Source organism: Crocodylus siamensis, chromosome 6 (assembly GCF_052110815.1).
Source record: "Crocodylus siamensis isolate JL-2025a chromosome 6, ASM5211081v1, whole genome shotgun sequence".
Lineage (NCBI taxonomy): Eukaryota > Metazoa > Chordata > Crocodylia > Crocodylidae > Crocodylus > Crocodylus siamensis.
Window position 1 is genome coordinate 19,275,661 of NC_143400.1, and position 19,475 is coordinate 19,295,135.

The 19,475-nt window shown below is 61.0% G+C and overlaps 2 protein-coding genes across 11 annotated transcripts; both read left to right on the forward strand.

Moving 5' to 3' along the window:
• The first annotated feature begins 316 nt into the window (after positions 1-316).
• On the forward strand, positions 317-2,760 carry UFSP1 (UFM1 specific peptidase 1). Of its 3 annotated transcripts, none has more exons than XM_090055842.1 (2): positions 317-1,443; positions 2,018-2,760. In XM_090055842.1, the coding sequence occupies exon 2, from the start codon at positions 2,019-2,021 to the stop codon at positions 2,673-2,675; it is 657 nt and encodes a 218-aa protein (XP_089911968.1). In that variant the 5' UTR covers positions 317-1,443; position 2,018; the 3' UTR covers positions 2,676-2,760. The 3 variants fall into 3 exon arrangements, with proteins under 3 accessions (XP_089911968.1, XP_089911966.1, XP_089911967.1); XM_090055840.1 differs by having other exon boundaries at positions 318-1,479; XM_090055841.1 differs by lacking the exon at positions 317-1,443 and adding an exon at positions 1,487-1,639.
• A 314-nt stretch (positions 2,761-3,074) lies between these two features.
• Positions 3,075-19,065, forward strand: GIGYF1 (GRB10 interacting GYF protein 1). Of its 8 annotated transcripts, none has more exons than XM_090055558.1 (27): positions 3,075-3,421; positions 4,549-4,690; positions 4,905-4,952; positions 5,115-5,197; positions 5,512-5,641; positions 5,922-6,017; positions 6,143-6,254; positions 6,743-6,860; positions 6,967-7,010; positions 7,686-7,871; positions 8,107-8,318; positions 8,614-8,692; positions 8,764-8,940; positions 9,098-9,225; positions 9,480-9,639; positions 9,724-9,890; positions 10,170-10,273; positions 11,146-11,253; positions 11,703-11,803; positions 11,988-12,070; positions 12,333-12,425; positions 13,013-13,177; positions 13,405-13,589; positions 13,859-14,013; positions 14,115-14,278; positions 14,768-14,879; positions 15,032-19,065. In XM_090055558.1, exons 4-27 carry the CDS (start codon positions 5,163-5,165, stop codon positions 15,082-15,084), a joined length of 2,967 nt encoding a protein of 988 aa, XP_089911684.1. In that variant the 5' UTR covers positions 3,075-3,421; positions 4,549-4,690; positions 4,905-4,952; positions 5,115-5,162; the 3' UTR covers positions 15,085-19,065. The 8 variants fall into 8 exon arrangements, with proteins under 8 accessions (XP_089911684.1, XP_089911680.1, XP_089911683.1 ...); XM_090055554.1 differs by having other exon boundaries at positions 3,076-3,421; positions 8,566-8,692; positions 11,149-11,253; XM_090055557.1 differs by having other exon boundaries at positions 3,076-3,421; positions 8,569-8,692.
• Positions 19,066-19,475: the final 410 nt, after the last annotated feature.

Sequence of the window (19,475 nt, forward strand, 5' to 3'; positions counted from 1 at the left end):
TGTGTCTGCAGGTCCCCGGCAGTGTGGGGCCTAGTGGGGTAGTCACAGCAATGCAGCCTGGCTTGGCCGGGGCCTAGGTTTGGGGTTTTCCAGCCCCGCCACTAATGTGTCCTCTCCCCTGCCAGGAGCTGCTGTGCCAGCCCCAGCATGTGCTGGATGAGGAGTGCCCAGCACGCCTGGCGCTGACTGTTCGTGCCCTCCTGGAGGTCACCCAGACCCTGCCCCGGGATGCTGCCCCCCGGAAGGTGTAGGGGTTGGAGGACCCACCACCCCTTTGAGGGGCTTCTCTACCCTGCTGGGTGAGGCTAGGCCCCAGCCTACCTCCTCCCCCCCACTGGGGGGACCCCACTGGACCACATGGGGGCCCGGGGAGGGGGGAATGATTCCCCCCACTGTGCCCTAGCTCTCTCAGGGACTCTGCTGTAGAAAAGAGCCATTGTGATGTCAGTGCTTTGTGTCGCTGCCATTAGTGTGGACCCCTAGCTGGGGGATGGGTTTTTGGGGGGCCAGGGGCTCCTCAGAGGCCCCCTCAGGGTACAGCAGCCATGGGGTGGCTTAGCTGGGCTGCTGGAGCAATGCAGCCAGGCTTGGGTCTGCATTTGGGGCTTACCTGCTTGCAGCCTGGAGTAATCCTTGCCAGGTCCTGGTTTGGGGTTTACCTGCTTGTGGCCTAGTTGGGGTCTCCATGGCAATGCAGCCTGGCTTGGCGTAATCCCTGCTATGGACTGTGGTTGAGGTTCAGTCTGGGTGTGGCCTAGTTGTGGTTGCCTTGGCAGCCTGGCTTTGCACAGGGCTTGCCAGGGCTTCAGTTTGGGGCACAGCTACCTGAGGCCTAATCCAGGTGTCTATGGCAATGGCCAGGGTTGGAGTGCACTCTGCCAGGGCCTCCATTTAGGGGGCACCTGGCTGTGGCTTAATTAGGTTGCTATGGCAATGCAGTGTGGCCTGCAGTACCCCCTTCCAAGGACTTAGGTTTTGGGGTGCACCAGTTGTGTCCTCTATGGCAGAGGAGCCTGGTTTGGAGTAGGCCTGATGCCCCTACCCATAGTGGCCTGGAGTGGAGCTGGACCTTGCCCTTTCTATCAAAGCAATATTTGGCTTCACCACCATTGAAAAACACTGCCAGCCAGCCATCATTATTGAGGGCAACTACACTGGGGTTGGTAGGTGGCCATTCTGAATAAGGGCAGCCCTGCCAATAGGGAAGCCATGCTTGTTAAGGGCACCTGTAACTTCAAGCTGGGAACAGGCAGCTATATTTGTATAGGGCAGAACGACTCCTGTGTAACAGAGGCAACGGGTGCCATCTGAACTGAGGGCAACTGGAAGAAAGGTGGTGCTAGTAGCCATTTTCACTAAGGGCAGGTGGCATTTTCCCACCAATGGACAACAAAGAACAGGAACGAAGCTGACGGCCACCTTTTCTGAGGGCAAAGAAGCTCTGTGAGCCCAGCGGCTTGAAAACAACAACAAATTATAGTAACATAGCAATGACTTAGGAAAGGCGGGGCTGCGGGGAGGAATTGTAGGGCATTGATTAGTTTGGGGGGGCGGTCACGCGTGGGTTAACCTGTCTTGCCGCAGTGCACGCTGGGAGCCGTAGGCAGGATCCGGCTCTAGCTGCAGCAACAGCCCTGGGGTGAGAGTGAGGAGCTGGGGCGCGCTCGGACGCCTGGGTCCCCCGGGAGAGGGGAGGGGACTAGGGGGGCAAGCCCGGGCGCCTGGGTCTTGCCCCGCACCGTAGATCCGTCCCCAGCTACAGCTGCACCTAGGATCCAACATGGCGGGGGGGGAGGAGAACCGGGGCAACGAGGTTCCCAGTCCCCTGTCGTCCTCCAGAAAACCCAGGCGTCCTGTCCAATGAGGTGGGGGCAGCCCTCCCCGCCCCAGAGCTGGACGCATCTGGGCCCCGTTACATCCAGCCCGGCCACCTAGAGCCGGGCTCATTGAGGCTGTGCTGCATTCAGCCGTGCCCCCCACGAGCCAACTGCAGCTCAGCTCCCCCCTCTCTCTGCAGGATGTCTCTGCTGGCCAACGTTCATGAGGGGCTGCCCCCGCCCCGCCCCAGCCCCCCGGCCCGGCTCTCCCTGCTCCGCGGCACCTACTTCTACTACCACTACGGCTGCGACGAGACGGATGACCGGGGTTGGGGCTGCGGCTACCGCACCCTGCAGACGCTCTGCTCCTGGCTGTTGGCGGCCGGCGCTGGGGTGGGGGCCGTGCCTGGCCTAAGGACCCTGCAGGCAGCACTGGTGGCCACGGGCGACAAGCCTCCTGCCTTCGCCGGCTCCCGGGACTGGGTGGGCACGGTGGAGGCGACCATATGCCTGGACCATCTCCTGGGTGTGCCATGCAAGCTTGTGCACATCCATGAGGGTCGGGGGCTGGCGGCGCACGTGTGGGCCTTGCACGCTCACTTCCGGGGGGGCGGAGGCCCCGTGATGATGGGGGGAGGCACGGATCATGGCGCTAAGGGCATACTGGGGGTCTGCTCAGATCCCTCAGCCCACCACCTCCTGGTGCTGGACCCGCACTACTGGGGAAGCCCTGGCAGCCTCACAAGGGAGGGAGCACAGGCCAGGGGCTGGGTGGGCTGGTGGGAGCTAGGCAGCTTCGAGCCGGACTCCTTCTATAATCTCTGCCTGCCGCAGCTTCGCCTGACCCGGGCCTTGTGACGCGCAGAGGGCCCTTGTGAGGGGGCAGCGCACCAGGACTCCCTAGTGCCTGGTGCAGGCGAGGATCAGTAAAGGGTTCAAAGTGCTTGGGCTGCTCCGCTCTATCTGTTCAGTGTTGGGGGGGGGGAGGGAGGGGCTGGGGCTGGGGCTGGGGCCTGCCCTGGTTCTCTCCCTCTGCTCAGGCAAGGAATTGCGGGGCGGTGACGTCACACACAGTCCATGGTGACGTCAGGAAGCCCCAGGGTGGGGTGAGGTCATACCCCCCGGATTCACCCCCGTCGTCTCCCCTCTGCAGCCTGACACCAGGAAGTTTGGCAGTGACGTTACAGCCGCCGTGACATCACGGCGGAACCTCAGCGACGTGGTGGGCGGGGTGGGAGATCGTAAACCTGGAGCTGGCTATAATACCACACCACCTTATCTAGAGAGGCTTATTGTGCACATAACGACGAGTCACGTGACCGAAGCGTTTCGCCACCACCCCCCAGTCACGCAAGCGCACTGGCGCCGCTGAGGCGCCCAGCTGACAAGTACCGGGGGGGTGGGGAACTTCATCTCCGTCACGTGACGCCCCTCGACAGCGCCCTGCCTCCTTCACGTGGGTCCAACGCCCCCGTCACGTGACGCGCCCCTTCCCCCCCGCCCCGTCACGTGACGCGGCGCGGGGCGGCCATCTTGGCTCCCCGCACAAACCCGCGGCGCGGAGGCCCCGGCGGCAGCGAGATCCGGACCCCCCCGCCCCCCCGGTAAGAGCCCCTGGGGGGGCGGGGCCGGGCTGGGCCGAGCCCGCGCCCGTCGCCCTGGCGACTTGCTGCCGCCGCCCGTCTCCATGGCGACCCCGGGCCCGGGGGGTAGCTGCTATGGACCCGCCCCCGGGGTTGTCATGGAGACCCCCCCGGTCGCTATGGAGACCCCCGTGGTAGGGACAGGAAGGTGGGGGACAGGGGGGACTGTGACGTCATGTGTGGGCGTGGCCACAGGGGCCGGGTGTCGCCCGTGGAGGAAGGCTCAGGTGTGCTTGGGGTCACGGGGGTGTGAGGTCAGGCAAGTGTCAAGGGTCATGGCTTTGAAGTCTTGTGTGAAGTCATACTTGAGTGTGTGATTATGCATGTGTCAAGGGTCATGCACGTGTAGGGTCGTGCATGGGCGTGAGGTTATGTGGGTGAAGGGTCATGCATGGGCAGCGCTGGATATCTGTCCAGGGCCACACAGTAGTGGGGTCACACGTGAGGCTGTGCGTGGAAGTGAGGTCACCTTTGAGTCAAGGGTCACGCATGTTTGATATCATATATGTGTGTGAGGTCACCGATGTGACCCAACACACATGGGTGCAGCGTGTATGTCTTCAGGTTCCCTCCCACTGCACAGGAACCAGGGGTTTAGGCCTAGTTTCACCCTCGCCCTGGAGAACCAAGGTGTCTAGTCTTCCTTGCCAGTCCTTCAGCATCCTAACTGCCATGCTTTGCTTCCCACCAACCGGCAGGCGAGTCCTGTGCCCGCAGCAAAGCACAGCAAATTGGAGCAAAGGCTCATGGGAAGGCCACATTCCAGCTCCACCCCGTCTGATGGGCCTGATCCTGCTTGGAGTTATTAGGGGTTGGAGCAGATCCTTTCTCATGAGCTTTTGCTGTGAGCTGCTCTGGGCACAGGTTTCCCACGGGAGAACTCTCTGCTCTGTGCTGGCAGCAAGTCATTGTGGGAAGGGTTCTGTAGGACCACAGACGGAGGCTGGACACCTGGGTCTTGCCCCCTGCTCTACCCACCCCCCCAGCTAAGGCATCAGGAGTCTGCATGCCTGGCTCATTTCCCATTGCAAGTCCTGCACCCTGTACTGCGCTCACGACCTAAACCCCTTCCTGCCCCCACACCCCAGGGCTCCCCCATGTGAGTCGGGCTCCAGGCGCTGTTGCGGGGGGGGCCAGGCTGCCTCCTGGACCTCCCCTCCACTCCCCACTTCTCGGACGAACACACAGACGCGGGCCCCCCCAGCCGGCCTGGCTGGAGCTGCTCTCAGGGTCAGTCACTGCCTCGTGTGGGGGCTTTTCCTGGCTTCCTTATGCCCTTGGTGGGGTCAATCTATCCCCAGGCTGGTGGGGAGGGTCATTCTGTTTCTGGCCCCCTGCCCCGGCATTGGAGAGACCCTAAGCCAGGGTAGATGTGGGTTGAGAGGAAGGGTAAAGATGTATGGGTCTGGGGCTTGTACTCATTGGCTCTGTTCTCTCTGTGCAGGTCACAGGGGTCAGAGGCACGGAGCCGGGTGTGGGGCGCAGGCGACAGGTAAGGGGGGGGGCTGAGGGGCGGGGCCATGTCTGGGAGGCAGAGCTCTGCCTCCATGATTCCAGGAGCCAGGACTGGGAGGGGTGGAGCTCTGAGCCCAGGGAACAGGGCCCAGGTAGTAAGAGGCGGGGCTTTGGGTGACAGTCCCCGTACCCCCACTAGGTGGCAGGAGCAGTGGACAGGGAGGGGCCGGCCCTTGCGCCCGGGACGATGGCGGCTGAGACGCTCAATTTCGGACCAGAATGGTGAGAGGGGGCGGGACCCAGGCGTCCGGGCTGCCTCCTCCCCTCCCACTTGGTCCTATCCCCTCCCACAATCTAGGTTCCCACTCCCACTCCTCTCAGCCCCCAGCTCCCCAACACCTAGAGAATCCAGGCTGCTTTCACCCCCAGAGGGCTTCCCCTCACCCCGAATCCAGGTGTCTGGGTCCCTAGATCCCCTGCTCCCAACACCCCTGCTAGGAGAGAACCCAGGTGTCTGGGCCTCCAATTGCTTCCCCCCCACCCTTGCCCAGAGGGCCTAGATGTCTGGGCCCTGAAGTACTCTCCTGCCCTACCAGGCTTCGGGCGCTGTCCAGTGGGGGCAGTGTGGCCTCGCCCCCCCCCTCACCGGCACTGCCCAAGTACAAGCTGGCTGAGTACCGTTACGGGCGCGAGGAGATGTTAGCACTTTACGTCAAGGAAAACAAGGTCTGGGGGGGGGGCAGGGGGCTGGGGGGGGGCTTCAACCACCCCCAAATCCCCACCCCCAGAGCTGGTGCTGTGTGGTGTGGCCCAGTGTTGGCTGATGCACCCACTTCTGGGGTGGAACTGAGTATCAGCACCTCATAATGGGTGCCGGGGTGGGGGTGAGCAATGAGGTCCTTCAACCCCAGGAGTCCCTCAGGGTTGTGCTGCTGGGGGGCAGAGTTCTGTGCAGTGCCCTGCCCCCTTTCCCATCTCTGGTGTTGACTTCCCCGCCCCCCCCCAGGTCCCGGAGGAGATGCAGGACAAGGAGTTTGCTGCCATCCTCCAGGAAGAGCCGCTGCAGCCCCTGGCCCTGCTGCCCCTGACAGAGGAAGAGCAGGTACTCTCTCTCTCCATGGGAAACTGAGGCACAGACATGCAGAGACAGATGGTGGTGGGACTAGGAGGGTTGGGGGGCTTTCTTTTCATTCTAACCCCCCTTTTCTTGGCTGCCATGTGCTGCAGAGGAACTTCTCCCTGTCAGTGAACAGTGTGGCGGTGCTGAGGCTTATGGGAAAAGGGGGCGGGGCTGCCCCAGCTGGAGTCTCAAGGGGCAGGGCCAGTGCCCGGAGCCGAGGTACTTTGTGGAGGTGTTGTTTCTTTAAGAGGGTGGGGATAGGTAGGGCTAGTGATGGCAGAGGCTTTTAGGGGGGGTGAGGCTTATTATGGGGGCTAGGGCTTTTGGGGATTGGATGAGAGTTTGGGTGTTGCTAGCATGTGGGTGGGGCTAGTAAGGGCAAAGCTAGCTGAGCTCTGGGGGTGGAGCTAGCAGGGGGTGGGGCTGGCTGAGCCCTGGGGGTGGGGCTAGAATGAAAGCAGGGCAGGGTGGCTGTGTTTTGGGGATGTGCCTAGCAGGGGGCGTGGTAGTTGCGCCTGGGGCAGGTGGCTAGTATGGGGCAGGGCCTCTATGGAGGCAGGGCTAGCTAGGGCCTGGGGGCAGGGCTTATACAGGGTTCTGGCTGGTGGGTGGGGGAGGAGTCAGAGATTTCTTGCTAGGTGAGGGTGAGCTGGGGGGCCATGCTGGGCTGTGATGGCCTTGTGTCCATCCCTCTTCCCCTCCGCCAGGGCGGGGCCGCGGTGAGACCAGTTTTTACCAAAGAGTGGCAGCGGCGGTGGAGGAGGCGGATGGGGCCTTCGGGCGCGGTGTCCGCGAGATCCACCGCAGCCAGAGCTGGGACGACCGGTGCGTGGGACTGGGACGAAGGGGTGCGGCAGTAGCATTCCTGGGTGGGCCGTGGGACTGGGCAAGGGGGGCTCTGACCTTACCTCTGACCCCACCTCTTCCCCAGCAGAGGGGACCGGCGCTTCGAGAAGCTGCCCCGGCGTGATACAGGTAGGTGGGGCCGGGGGTGGGGGGGTTATAGTATTAGTGTATCCCCACACACCTGGTAACAGGTCACTGGGCCCCACCAGCTCCTGGGGGGTGGGCATGGGTGAGACCAGAGGGATGGGGTGGGACTAAAGATGGAATGGGCTTTGGAGCAGGGGCAGAAACATGAGGTGGTGTTAAGGATATGGGGTGGAGTTAGGGAGTACTGAAGTAGGTGTGGGGAGCAGGGAGCTAGGGGGTGGGGCTAGGTGGCTGAGGCTGAGGCTGTGGCTGGGGTGACGGACATGGGGGCAGGACTATGGAAATAGGGTTGGGGTTAGTGAGAGATGGGGACTGAGATGTCGGGGTGGGCCCCAGAAGGCAGGCTGAGGGGGCTAGGGACCTGAGGGCGGTGCTTCTGAGACAGGTTGGGGATAGGTCAGGAACCTGGGGGTGGGGCTAAGGAACAGGAAGGGGGCTGAGCTAGGGATCTGGGGGTGGGGCTGGGGGGCTTAGGAGACAGGGTGGGGTTAGGGAGACCCATGGAGTGGGGGCTGGGCACCTGGAGTGGAGCTAAGGGCACAGGGGTGGGGCTAGAAAGATAGGTTGGGATATAAGGAGATGGGTGGAGGTCTAGGGCTGCAGCAGCCAGGCCAAGATGACCCTGCTTCCCCTCCCCCCCTCCCTTTCCTCCCCTAGGCAGGGGCGCATTTGAGGAGGTGGTGCCGGGGCCACGCAAGGAGCATGCTCGCTCAGACAGCACCAACTGGCGCACTCTGCGTGAGGAGCATGAGGAGGCTGAGGAGGGGGTGGGGACAGGGCCTGGCAGCTGGCGCTTGCCTGGGGGCCGCCGCGAGACTGAGCGTTGGCGCTCCACGAGCCCAGGTGAGCCAGATGGGGTAGGGGGCTCATTGGCTTCAGCAGGGGACGGAGCCAGGGACCCAGTTGTAGGGTTGTGGGTGGAATTAGTATGCAGGGCCTATTCTATATATAGCTTGCGGGTGGGGCGAATGGGAGAAGCTTGATTGCACTGTGGGTGATGCTTGTAGATTATTGTCCTGTGTGGGTGGTGGGCGGGGTCAGGTCTGGCTCTGACCTGACCCTGCCTTCTCCCTCCTAGATGGGGGCCCGCGCTCGGTGGGCTGGCGGGAGCCCTCTGGAGATGGGCGGCGGAGGAAGGTGGAGACCGAGGGGCGGCGGCGGGTAGGGTCGGTGCCAGGAGAAGCCTCTGAGGATGATCGGGACAAGGATGGGCTGCCTGAGTGGTGTGTGGATGACGAGGACGAGGACCTGGGCACTTTTGATGCCACCGGCGCCTTCCTCTCCCTCAAGGTACCTGCCCGAGGACCCAGATCTCTGTCCCCAAGTCTAGACCACAAGGAGGACCCAGATTTGGGGGGGCTCTGTCCCCTGCCCTAGAGTGTGGAGAGGATCTAGGCATTTGGAAGTCTCTGCCCCTAGTTCTAGACCATGGAGAGAACCCAGGCGTCCAGGCTTCTGCTGGTGTGGGTAGGGGGCAGGGGCTGGGGGTCCTGGCCCCTATGCTGATGCCCTCCCCCTCCCCTCACACCACCCCCAGAAGAGCCCGAAGGACCTGATCCCGGAAGAGCCACCATTTGCCTTCCAGCTGCTGCCCGAGAGCCCAGAGCCACGCCAGCCCCGGCCCCCCACCCCTGAGCCAGGAGGCCGCCAAGGGCCCGACAGAGGTGAGTGCCCCGCCCCCCAAACCCAGGACCCTCCCAGCCCCCCCTTGTACTGACCTGTCCCTCCTCCACAGACGGGCCGGCCCCTGCCATGTGCCCCCCAGAAGAGAGGCTGGGGTCCCCCCCTGGTGCTGCCTGGCTTCCCCCCAGCAATGGTGATGGTGAGGGGGGGGCTGTCGGGGGTGGTCCTGCCCCCCCTGGTGGCCCCTCTGTCCCCTGTGACCCGGAGCTCCAGCCTGCTGTGGCCAAAGGTACTAATTGCCTGGACACCTGGGTCCCGTCCTGGCTGGGGGGTAGGTTGGAGAGGGACTCCATCCCAGTGCTGGGACACCTGGGTTCCATCCTGGTGGGGGCTGGGGGAGCCGCAGCCCCTGCAACACTACCCATGTCTCCTCCCTTCCCCTCCAGTGGACCCGGGTGTCCGGGCCCAGCCTGGCCCTGGGGCTGCCACTGCCCTGCCCCCGCCCACTTCGGCTGCCCCAGAGTTCTCTATCGGAGACCCTGAGGATGACGATGGCATGAAGCACCTGCAGCAGGTGAGTGGAGGGGGCCCCGGATGCTTGGATTCAATGTCTAGACTGGTGGAGTGGGGTTGGGAGGGGTTAAAGGAGGTGTGGACAGAGCCTGGATGCTTGGATTTTTCCCCAGATCCACTTGGGGAGTTGGAGATGGCAGATTTGAGTGGTGGGGGTGGGAGCCCAGATGTCTGGGTTGCTTCCTAGTTCGTGTGGGGGATGTGGTGGGTTGGGTAGTGGTCTGGGGGTAACTCCTGTGCCTGTCCCCCCCCCAGGAGGCAGAGAAGATGGTGGCGGCACTGCAGGAGAGTACGGTGGAGGAGGAGCGCTTTACACAGGCCATGGTCGAGCCACGCAACACAGCTGCTGCCCTGCCCCTGTGTCACGATGCTGCCCGCAAGTGGTTCTACAAGGACCCACAGGGAGAGATCCAGGGTAAGCTCCATTCTGCCCACTCTGATCCTCCAGAGCTGGGTGCATCTGTCTTTGTTGTGACCCCCCCCGCTATCACCCCTGCAGGCCCCTTCACGACGCAGGAGATGGCCGAGTGGTTCCAGGCCGGGTACTTCAGCATGTCGCTGCTGGTGAAGAGGGGCTGTGATGAGGGCTTCCAACCTTTGGGCGAGGTCATCAAGATGTGGGGCCGCGTGCCCTTTGCCCCCGGCCCCTCCCCACCCCCGCTGCTGGTACGTGCCCCTCATCCCCTGCTCCCCAGGAGGACTGTTCTACTCAGCTGTAGCCCACCCCAGAGCTGGCTGCATCTTTGTGCTAAACCAGCCGTCCTTTTTCAGTTTCTGTACGCCATAAATCAGCCTCTGGCAGACAGCGTCTTGGAGCCCAGACGCCTGGGTTCTCCAAGATGGGTTGAGGGCTCCTGGGAGCCCAGATGCCCGGGTTCCCATCCACTGTGGGCAGTCTAGTGGGGGCTGTTGCATGCTGCCCTGCTCACCCCCACCTACCCCCAGGGTAACATGGACCAGGAGCGACTGAAGAAGCAGCAGCAGGAGCTGGCAGCCGCTGCCCTGTACCAGCAGCTGCAGCACCAGCAGTTCCTGCAGCTCATCAACAGGTACCTACTGTGTGGTGTTGTTCCCCCCACCCCCAGCCAGGCCAGGGGGACCCTTAGCTAGCATGGGTCTGACCCCCACTGCTTCCATGAACAATGCAAAGCAATGGGTTCATTTCCTATCGTCTTCTCTGACTGAGAAATACAGTGCAGAGAGTCTGTTCTCATTATTTTCTCTTTCTGGGCAGTGGGTTCATTAATGTTGCTTTCATTTCTGGGCAACAGCCCTGACCCCCATTGCATTCCCCCTTGGGGTCTGTAGGGCAGTGGGTCTTCTCCCTATGATAGTGGGTCTGTTTCCTGTTGCCTATTGTCTGTTCCCTGTTACCCCAATGTAGAGTAATGGGCCAGGTTTCTATTGTTTTCCCTTTTGGGTATTAACACGTCTGTTCCTCACTGTCTTCCCCTAGGGCAATACAAGGTTGTGCACCCGTTCCCAGTTGTTTTCCCCCATGGGTAATGCAGGGCAGTGGGTTTGTTTCTTATTGTTTTCCTTCTTTTGTTGGAGACTAGATTTGTTCATTGTTGTCTTCCCCCAGTGATGTGTCCTTTTCCCTATTGCCTTTCCCGTTAGTTACATCAGTATTGCCTCTCCCCATGCACAAGGGGTTAGGTCTGTTTTTTATTGCCTTCATCTGGGCAATAGATCCAGGCTTCATTGTGTTCCTTTTCTGGGGAATGGGTACGTTCCTCTTACCTTCCCCAGGGGGAAGGCAGGGTGTTGGGTCTGCCCCCAGTTGGCTCCCTGCCCTTGGAAACAGGTCCATCGTCCGTTGTCTTTTTCCCTTGGGAATCAATGTGCTCTCTGTTGTTCTGGGGGGAGGGGGCCTGGTCATGTGGTGGGGGGTGTCTCATGCATCTCCCCCACCCCACAGCAGACAGCAGCTGGCGCAGTGCGCACTGCAGCAGAAGGTGGCTGCCGGGGACCTGAACCCCCAGCAACTCAGCGCCTTCCTCCAGCAGCTCCAGGGCCTCAAGTCCAGGTGAGGTGGCCCCAGATGCTTGAGTTTGGTGCCTGGGAGGGGCAGGGAGCCCAGATGCCTGGGTTTTTTCTCAGCCTGGAGAGGGGATGGGGGATACGGAGGGTTCACACAGAGGGGCTGGGGGGCCTGGACACATGGGTTTTTTTTTTTAGCTCTGTAGGGGGATTGGAGGATATGGCAGGGATTCAAGCAGGGAACTTGGACACTTGGGTTCTTTCTCAGTTGTGAAAGGGGATGGGAGATGGTTGCGGGGGGTGGTTATGTAGGGGAGCCTGGATGCCTGGGTCCTCTCCTTGTTCTGGGCTGGATGATCTGGCAGCTGGACATCTGGGTCCAGTTGGTTGTGAGATGCAGCGCTGTTGGGAGGGTGCTGTGGGGGTGCGGGAGGGCAGTATGGGGGTCTGTGGTCTTTCCATTCTTTCTTTTTTTTTCTGCCCCTGCCCCCCCAGGCAAGGGGAGCAGAGCCTGGCGCCAGCAATGAGCAGGTCCATGTCTGTGCCAGACACCGGGTCCCTATGGGACACACATACCTCAGCATCACAGCCTGCAGGTGGGGGGGGGGGGGGGCCACTAGGCTGGGGGAGGGGCTAGGGAGGTCAGGGTGAGGGGACAGTGCTCGTATGGAGCCTGGCGGGTACTGAGCTGTCTGCATGGACTCCCCGCCCCCCCCCGTCCCCAGGCTGGGGGAGGGGTCGGGTCCCCCAGGCACTGACCCCCATCCCCCATTTTTCCAGGCAGTGACGCCAGTTTATGGGATTTACCAATTAACTCATCAACTCAGGGGCCAATCCTGGAGCAGCTGCAACTACAGCAGAAAGTGAGCGTGCCTGGACACGGGTTCTCTACTTGTGGAGGGAGGGAATGGGGGGCAGAGACTGGGGTCCTCTGCTCAGGGGGGGACCCAGCCCAGGGTCTCTCAGCTCAGGGAGGGCAGCTGGGGGTGCCTGGGTTCTCCCAGCTCTGTGGGGTGGGGAGCCCAGATGCCTGGGTTCTTTCTGTTCAGAGAGAGTAGGGTTTTTATTAGGAGCCCAGATGCCTGGGTCCCACAACCTGCTATCTTCCCTTCTGGCTCCCCCCAGCTCCAGGAGCGCCGTGATGCAGAACTCAGGGCCAAGCGGGAAGAAGAGAAGCAGAAGCGGCGGGAGGAGGAGGAGCTCTTCCGGCGCAAGCAGGTGGGGTCCAGATGCCTGGGTTTTGGGATGGAGGGAGCCCTGTATGCTTGGGTGCTCCCTAACTCCCTGGCCCCCCTCCCCTGCCATGGGGGCAGTAGTCAGTGCTGGTGCCACCACCTGCTCGTTTGGCCAAGGGGCCCAGGAGGGAGCTGCAGGATGAGGTGGGTGCCTCGATGTATGCTGGGATAGTGGGGGGGGGGGTAGAGCTAGGTTTCTTGGCATGTTGGGATAGCAGAGGGGAGTGAAGTTTTACAGCATGGTGGGATATTGGAAGGAGCAAGAACATAGAGCATGCTGGGACAGTAGAGGCTCATAGGACTTGGATGGAGGCAGGTGGAAGTCAGATCACAGGGCATGCTGGAATATTGGGGCGTAGGCCCTAGGGGATTGTGGGATTGGGAGAGGGGTAGTACCAAGTTTCAGGGCATGCTAGGATAGCAGAGGGGGTGCAGAGCCAGGTCCTAGGGCATGCTGGGATAGTGGCAGGGGTGATAGGCTTAGCATGAAGGGGGTGGGAGTCAGGCCCCAGGGCACTGGGATTGGAGCTTGCGCTGACTCCCCCTCCCCCTCCTGTTTCTCCTCCCCAGTGTCGGCAGCAGGAGCTGCTGCTGAAACTGCTGCAGCAGGGTGGAGGGACTGGAGGGGGGCCCTGGGGGGTCCTGCCCAAGCCCGGGGGCACCATGAAGGCCCTGTTGGACCTGCCTGATGGCGACCGGCACCTACCCAAGCAGCCACGGGCGCAGCCCAGAGCGGTGAGTGCCCCTAGGAGTCAGGTGCAAGCCAGTGCTGCTCCCCAGGGCTGGGTGCAACTGGGCCTGTTACACCCAGCCCAGCCTCCCCAGAGCTGGGCACATCCAGGCCTTGTTCTTCCCAGCCCAGTGCCCCCCAGAGATGGGTGCATCCATGCCTGTTCTATTCAATCCAACCCAGCCCCCCAGAGCTGGGCACATCTTGAGACTGTTGCTTCCATCCCTTGTAGCATGGTGGGGGGTTGGGCCTGAGCAGCTTGCCAGCCCCATGGGGCCCCGACGCCGCCCCAACACTGTGGGGAAGTCACGACAAGGCTGGGCCCGGAGGCCTCTGGGAGGAGAGCGGCAAAAGCTCCGGAGGGTCCCTTGCCCGTGCCATGGGGCTGAAGGGCAGCCGGAGCAGTCCTGCCCTGGGGTGAGCTTGTGGGGGCAGGGCAGGGGGCTGTAGGTTGGGAGCGAGGGTCATCGGGAGGTTTGGTGGGAGTCGGGGGGGCTGCAAGTCAGCAATGAGGGGCACCAGGGGGATGTGGTGGCTGTGGGTCTGGAGTGAGGGGCACCTGGTGGGGAGCAAGGGCTGAAGGTTGGGAGTGAGGGGCACTGGGAGGGTTGGAGGGGCAAGGGACTGTAAGTTGGGAGTGAGGGTCAGTGGGTGGGGAATGAGGTCCCCCCATGCCACCCCCCCAGGGATGGCTATGGGGGCCCAGGCCGGGCCCGCAAGAAGACGGACGAGGAGGAGAAGTTGCTGCGGCTGCTGCAGGGCCTGGGGCGGCCCCAGGACGGCTTCACCCAGTGGTGTGAGCAGATGCTCCATGCGCTCAGTGCCTCCAGCCACCTGGACGGTATGGCCCGGATGTCGGGGTCCCACAGGAGCCGAGGGGGTGGGGCAGGCTCCTGGATGCCTGGGTCCCCTGACTCCCTGACCCCTCCCTCCCTCCTGTAGTGCCCACAGCTGTGGCCTTCCTGAAGGAGGTGGAGTCGCCCTATGATGTGCATGACTGCATTCGCTCCTACCTGGGCGACACGTTGGAAGCCAAAGAGTTCGCCAAGCAGTTCCTGGAGCGCCGTGCCAAGCAGAAGGCCAGTGCCCAGCGCCAGCTGCACCAGGTGCCTGGGGGGGGGGGTCCAGCAGGGGGTGCTGGGCTGTGGGGGAGGGGTCCAGTGTGGGTGCTGAGTTATCGCGAGGTCCAGTAAGAGGTGGGAAGTTATCTGGTGGGGGTCCAGGGGGGTGGTGCTGAGCTATGTGGGGAGGGTCCAGCAGGGGGTGCCAGGCTATGGTGGGGGCATCCAGTGACAGGTGCTGGTCTATAGGGAGTTTGGCCAGGACATGCTGAGCTATGAGGGGGGGTTCAGCAGGGGGTGCCGGGCTGTTGGGGTGGGCTCTGGGGGGTGCTGGGCTATGGAGGGGACTAGCAGGGGGTGATGGGCTGTGGAGGAGGGTCGACAGGGGTGCTGAGCTATGGGAAAGGGTGCAGGGAGGTGCTGGGATGTGGGGACTGGGGGTGGTGCCAGGCTATGGGGGAGGGGTCTGGCAGGGGGCACAGGGCCAGACAACGGGTCAGGCCGGGGGGCGCTGACCTCTGCCCCTGCCCCCAGGAGGCGCTGTGGCTGGGGGGCACGGGGCTTCCCTCGTTCCCGCCCCCTGGGGGGGCCCCGGCCAAGGTCAAGCGGAGGCCGGTGATGATCCACTCGGACCCCAGCATCCTGGGTAGGGTTTGGACGCGTGGGTTCTCTGGGGGGTGGGGGGGCTAGAAGCCTGGATTTACTTGGGGGGGCGAGGGGCTGGATGCCTGGGTTGTCTGGGGGGGTAGGGGGGCCTGATGCCTGGGTCCCCCCTGCCACTAACCCCTCTCCCCCCAGGCTACTCCCTCCACGGCCCAGCGGGCGAGGTGGAGACCATCGAGGACTACTGACCCCTGGCCCCTCCGAGCCCCTGTAGCAATAGCTAACCACTCAGCGCTGCTGCCTTAAGCCCCTCCCCCTCCCCCTCCCCCTGGTGGGGGCGGGCCCAGCTGGGGCCCTGCCTCTCCGGCCGGGGGCGGAGTCTGATTGTGTCTCCATAGCACTTCGACCCTGATACAGGAAGCACCTTAGAAACCAAGGAACTACCCACGATGCACTTTACCGGCCCTGGGTGCCGGATGCGGGAGAAGCCCCAGAAACCTGTTTTTGGGGGCGTTTTTGGTGGAAAAAATGGACAAAAAACCCTTTTTGGGGGGTTTTGGAGAGAAAAGAGGCAAAAAAAACCCCACTTTCGGGCGGGCGGGCTTTTTGGTAGAAAAAATGGACAAAAATGTTTTGGGGGATTTTTTGGAGAGAAAAGGTGGAAAAAAAGGTTTTTTGGTGGGAAAAATGGGCAAAAACCCGTTTTTGGGGGCCCTTTGGAAAAAGGCAAAAATCCTTTTTGGGGGGGTTGGTGGAAAAATACTTTTTGGGGGGGTTGGAAAGAAAAGTGGAAAAACTTTTGGTGGGAAAAATGGGGGGAACCCTTTTGTGGGGGTTGGTGGGGAAAATGGACTAAACCCCCTTTTTGGATGGTTTTTGGAGGAACAAAACGTTTTTTTAAAGAAACAGAAAAGCTATAAAAATCACAAGAATGGGGAAAAATAACCCTTTTTTGGGGGGTTTTGGAAGAGAGAACCTATTTTTTTATGAAAAAAGAAAAAACAAAAAAATCATTAAAGACAAAACCTTTTTTGGGGGGTTTTGGAGGAAGAAAACCTGATTTTTTTACAAAAAAAACACAAAAAAAATCAAAAGGGGAAAACGTACTAAAACAGTTATTTTTCATGCAGGGGGAATTTTTGGGGTGAAAAGGGAGAATTTAGGAAAAAATGCATACAAAAAGAAGAAAAAAAGCAACACAAAAAAGAAAAAGCCGGAAAAAGACAAAACTTGAAGAAATGCACTTAAAAAAATGACTTTTTTTTTTGGCTGAGGGTGGGGCTGGTTGGATTTCCATGGTGACGGGCGTCTGTACATAGCTCCGTGGATCTGGCTTTGCCCATTTGTGTTTTGTTTTTTATTATTATTATTATTATTATTATTCATCAGAGCCCATTTTGGGGGGGGTGAAAAAAGGACATTTTGGTTAAAAAAAAAAAAAAAAAAAAAATTGCACAAAAAAAAGGAAAAAAATCTCTACAGACTTGTGGCCCCACCTGCTTCCCAGAGACTCTGACCCCTCCTGGCAAGGGGTGCTGGCCCGCCCGGACGCTGGGGTCCTCCAGCTTTATTCAACTGCATCATCCATGTTCCTCACTGCTCGGATGCCTGGGTTTTTCGGGCTCTGCTCAGTCAGCTCACGGCAGTTCTTCATCCACCAAGGTCCTTTCCCACCTGGACTCAGGTTCTCTGGGTCTTCCAGTCCCTACGGAAGCAACTCACTCCTGTTCCTCATCTGTGGAGATCGTCTCCTGCCTGGACACCTGGGTTCACCTGGCTCTGCTCCGCTCCTTCTGGCCCAGGCACCTGGGTTCTTCAAGCTCTACTCAACTGAGTTAGCCCCATTTCTCATCCATGGAGGTCCTTTCACGCCCAGACATCTGGGTTCTCTGGGTCCTCCAGGTTCTACTCAAGCAACTCGCCCCCGTTTTTCATCCACAGACATCATCTTCCACCTGGACTCCTGGGTTCTTCAGGCTCTACTCAACTGAGTCAACCCTGTTCCTCATCTGTGGAGGTCGTCTCCCACCCAGATGCCTGCTTTCTTCCCACATCTCTGCTCCTCCCAGTGCAGATGCCTGAGTCCTTCAGGCTATGTTCAACCAGCTCATGGTGGTTCTTCATCCATGGAGGTCATCTTTCAGCCCAGATGCCTGGGTTCTTCACCTGTCTCTGCTCCTTCCAGCGCAGATGCCTGGGTTCTTCAGGCTCTACTCAACTGTGTCATCCCCATTCCTCATCCATGGAGGTTGTCTCCTGCCTGGACACCTGGCTTCTCTGGGCCCTCCTGGCTCTACTCAAGCAACTTGCCTCTGTTCCTGGTCTACTGAGGTCACCTGGGTTCTCTGCGAAGCTCCAGCTTCTTCCCCACCCTGGACGCCTGGGTTCTCTGTGGAGGGCATCTCCCAACCCCCTTGGACCACCTTCGCCTGCCACCTTCGTGGCCCCCCTGAGCCTGGAGTCCTGGGTTCTCCGAGCTTCACCCTTCCCCTACCTGGGTGCCCTCAGGGTTGTCTACTTCAGCCCCCCCCCCCAGTACCTCCTTTACCCCATGTCCACCCCCCCAGGAACTGGGGTTTTGGGAGGGAGGGATGTGTTTTGGGGGTAGAAACTCCATGTTTTTGGGACTTCCTTTTTTTGGTATCAAACCCCAGGGTTTTGGGGATCCTGGGGTCTCCTTTTGTGTTTACAGCCCCCTGACAGGGTAGGGGGAAGAGTGTTGTGCCCCCCCCCCTTTTTGTCCCCAAATGAGTTCTGGCCCCTTTTTGAGGGCTGGGAAGATGCAGTCCTTGACCCTAATGGGACTCTTGATTCCCCTGAAGCTTTCCGCCCTGCCTCTAGGTCCTGCCCCTTTCCTTCAGCCCCTGCCCCCTTGCTGCTAGGCCCCACCCCTTGTCTGCCTAGAAGCCCCATCCCTTTTTTATTTTACCCCTTCCCACCCTCCTAGGGGGTGAAGCCAAGAGCCTGGGGGTGTGGCCTGGGAGGTTAAAAGCCCACCCCATTTGGGGGGCAGTAAGCACCTCCTCCCACCCCCTGTTCCCTGGGGACACCTGGGTTCCCCACCATCATACTGTGACATTTCCATGGTTACTGTGTTCTAGGGTGGGGTGGGGTTACACCCCACCCCCTCCCCCAACAGTCAGTATTGGCCCATATCGGCCCTTCTGTGGGGCAGGGCATATCTCCCCCTGCCATGCCACGGATCCCCCCATGGGCAACCCCTCTAGCTGGGGCAGGTGGCTATCTGGGGGGCTAGTTAATATATACTGCTCCAGAGCCACAGCTGCCTCCAGGGAGGGTGGGCATATGAATGTAGGGGGCAGCAACACTCCTGACCCCCCCCCCTGCACCCGGATACTTGGGTTCTTTCCTATCCCCCCCACCAGCCAGGGAACTACTCCCCTCCTTTGTAATTGACCCACCCCATGGGAGGGTTGGGGAGTGAAAAGTGGCTAAAAAAGGGAACATGCCTTAAATGGGAATTGGTGGAAAATTCCCGGGGGGGCACCTGGATGCCTGGGTTCTGAGGGGGGGGACACTGCCCCCTGCCCTCCTTTCCCCCCTTCCCTGCCTCAGTTTCCCCCAGGGGAGGGGGGGCTTTTATCTCTACCTCCCACTTGCTTTGGGGCGATAGTATTATAGGGTGGCTGGGGGGGGTCCCCTGTCCTGCCCCCTCCCCTCCTACTGAGAGTGACAAGATGTTTACAGCCAATGGTAGCTCTTCCTGGTCCCCCCTCCAGGAAAGCTCCTCCCCCCCAATAATGGGGGGGGCATTAAGGGTGCAGGAGGGGAATAGATTCCCCCCACCCCGGACTCAGAGCACCCCTGGACACCTGGGTCCCTCAGTGCTGGGGTGCTGCCCCCCATCATGCTAAGCGGGGGGCCTGACTTGCTGGACTCCTGCGTTCTTTGAGGCCCCCACGGACCGCGGACTTGCCCCGGGCTCCTGGGTCCTGGACGGATGGAATCCCCCTCCCCCTCCCCCCCACAAGGCAGGGGTAGGCTGGATGGTGCCAAACCAGACCCCCGTCCCCTCCTGGGAAAAGGGGTAGGGCCAGAAAAGGAAAAGGGGCGGGGCCGGGCCGGTGTCCCCCACCCCTCCGCCCTTCCTCTGTGGACTGGATTTCTGTAATTAGCCCCAACCTTCGCTGTGAATAAGTCCCGCCCCCGTCGCGTGGACGCAGGCCCCGCCCCTTGTACATGCCCCGCCCCAATAAAGCTAGATTGGTTGTGCAGTTACTTGTACGCTAAGAACGGGTGGGGCTTAAGAGCGGTGGTCGGGGGAGGGCGGAGCCTGATGGTGGGGGCGGTGTTAAGATCTTCGGGAGGAGCTAGAGGGTGGAGTCAAAGGAGGGGCGGGGCTTAGCAGTGGTGTGGTAAAAGGCTTAGGAGTGGTCCGGCAACCCGAGAGCGAGGCCATGTGGGGGCTGTCGCTCCCCTTAACAAGGGAACCTAGGCTGGACTCCGTAAGCTCCGCCCTTCACTGATGCCTTCCGCGTACCTACAGCGCAAACGGGGATCTGCCGCCCTGGGGCGCTCTGTGCGCATGCGCAGTAAAAGCGAAGGTAGTTTTGCGCATGCGCACTAAAAGGAGAGGTGGGCGTCCCATGCGCCTGTGTACTTGGATGGGGCTGATAGG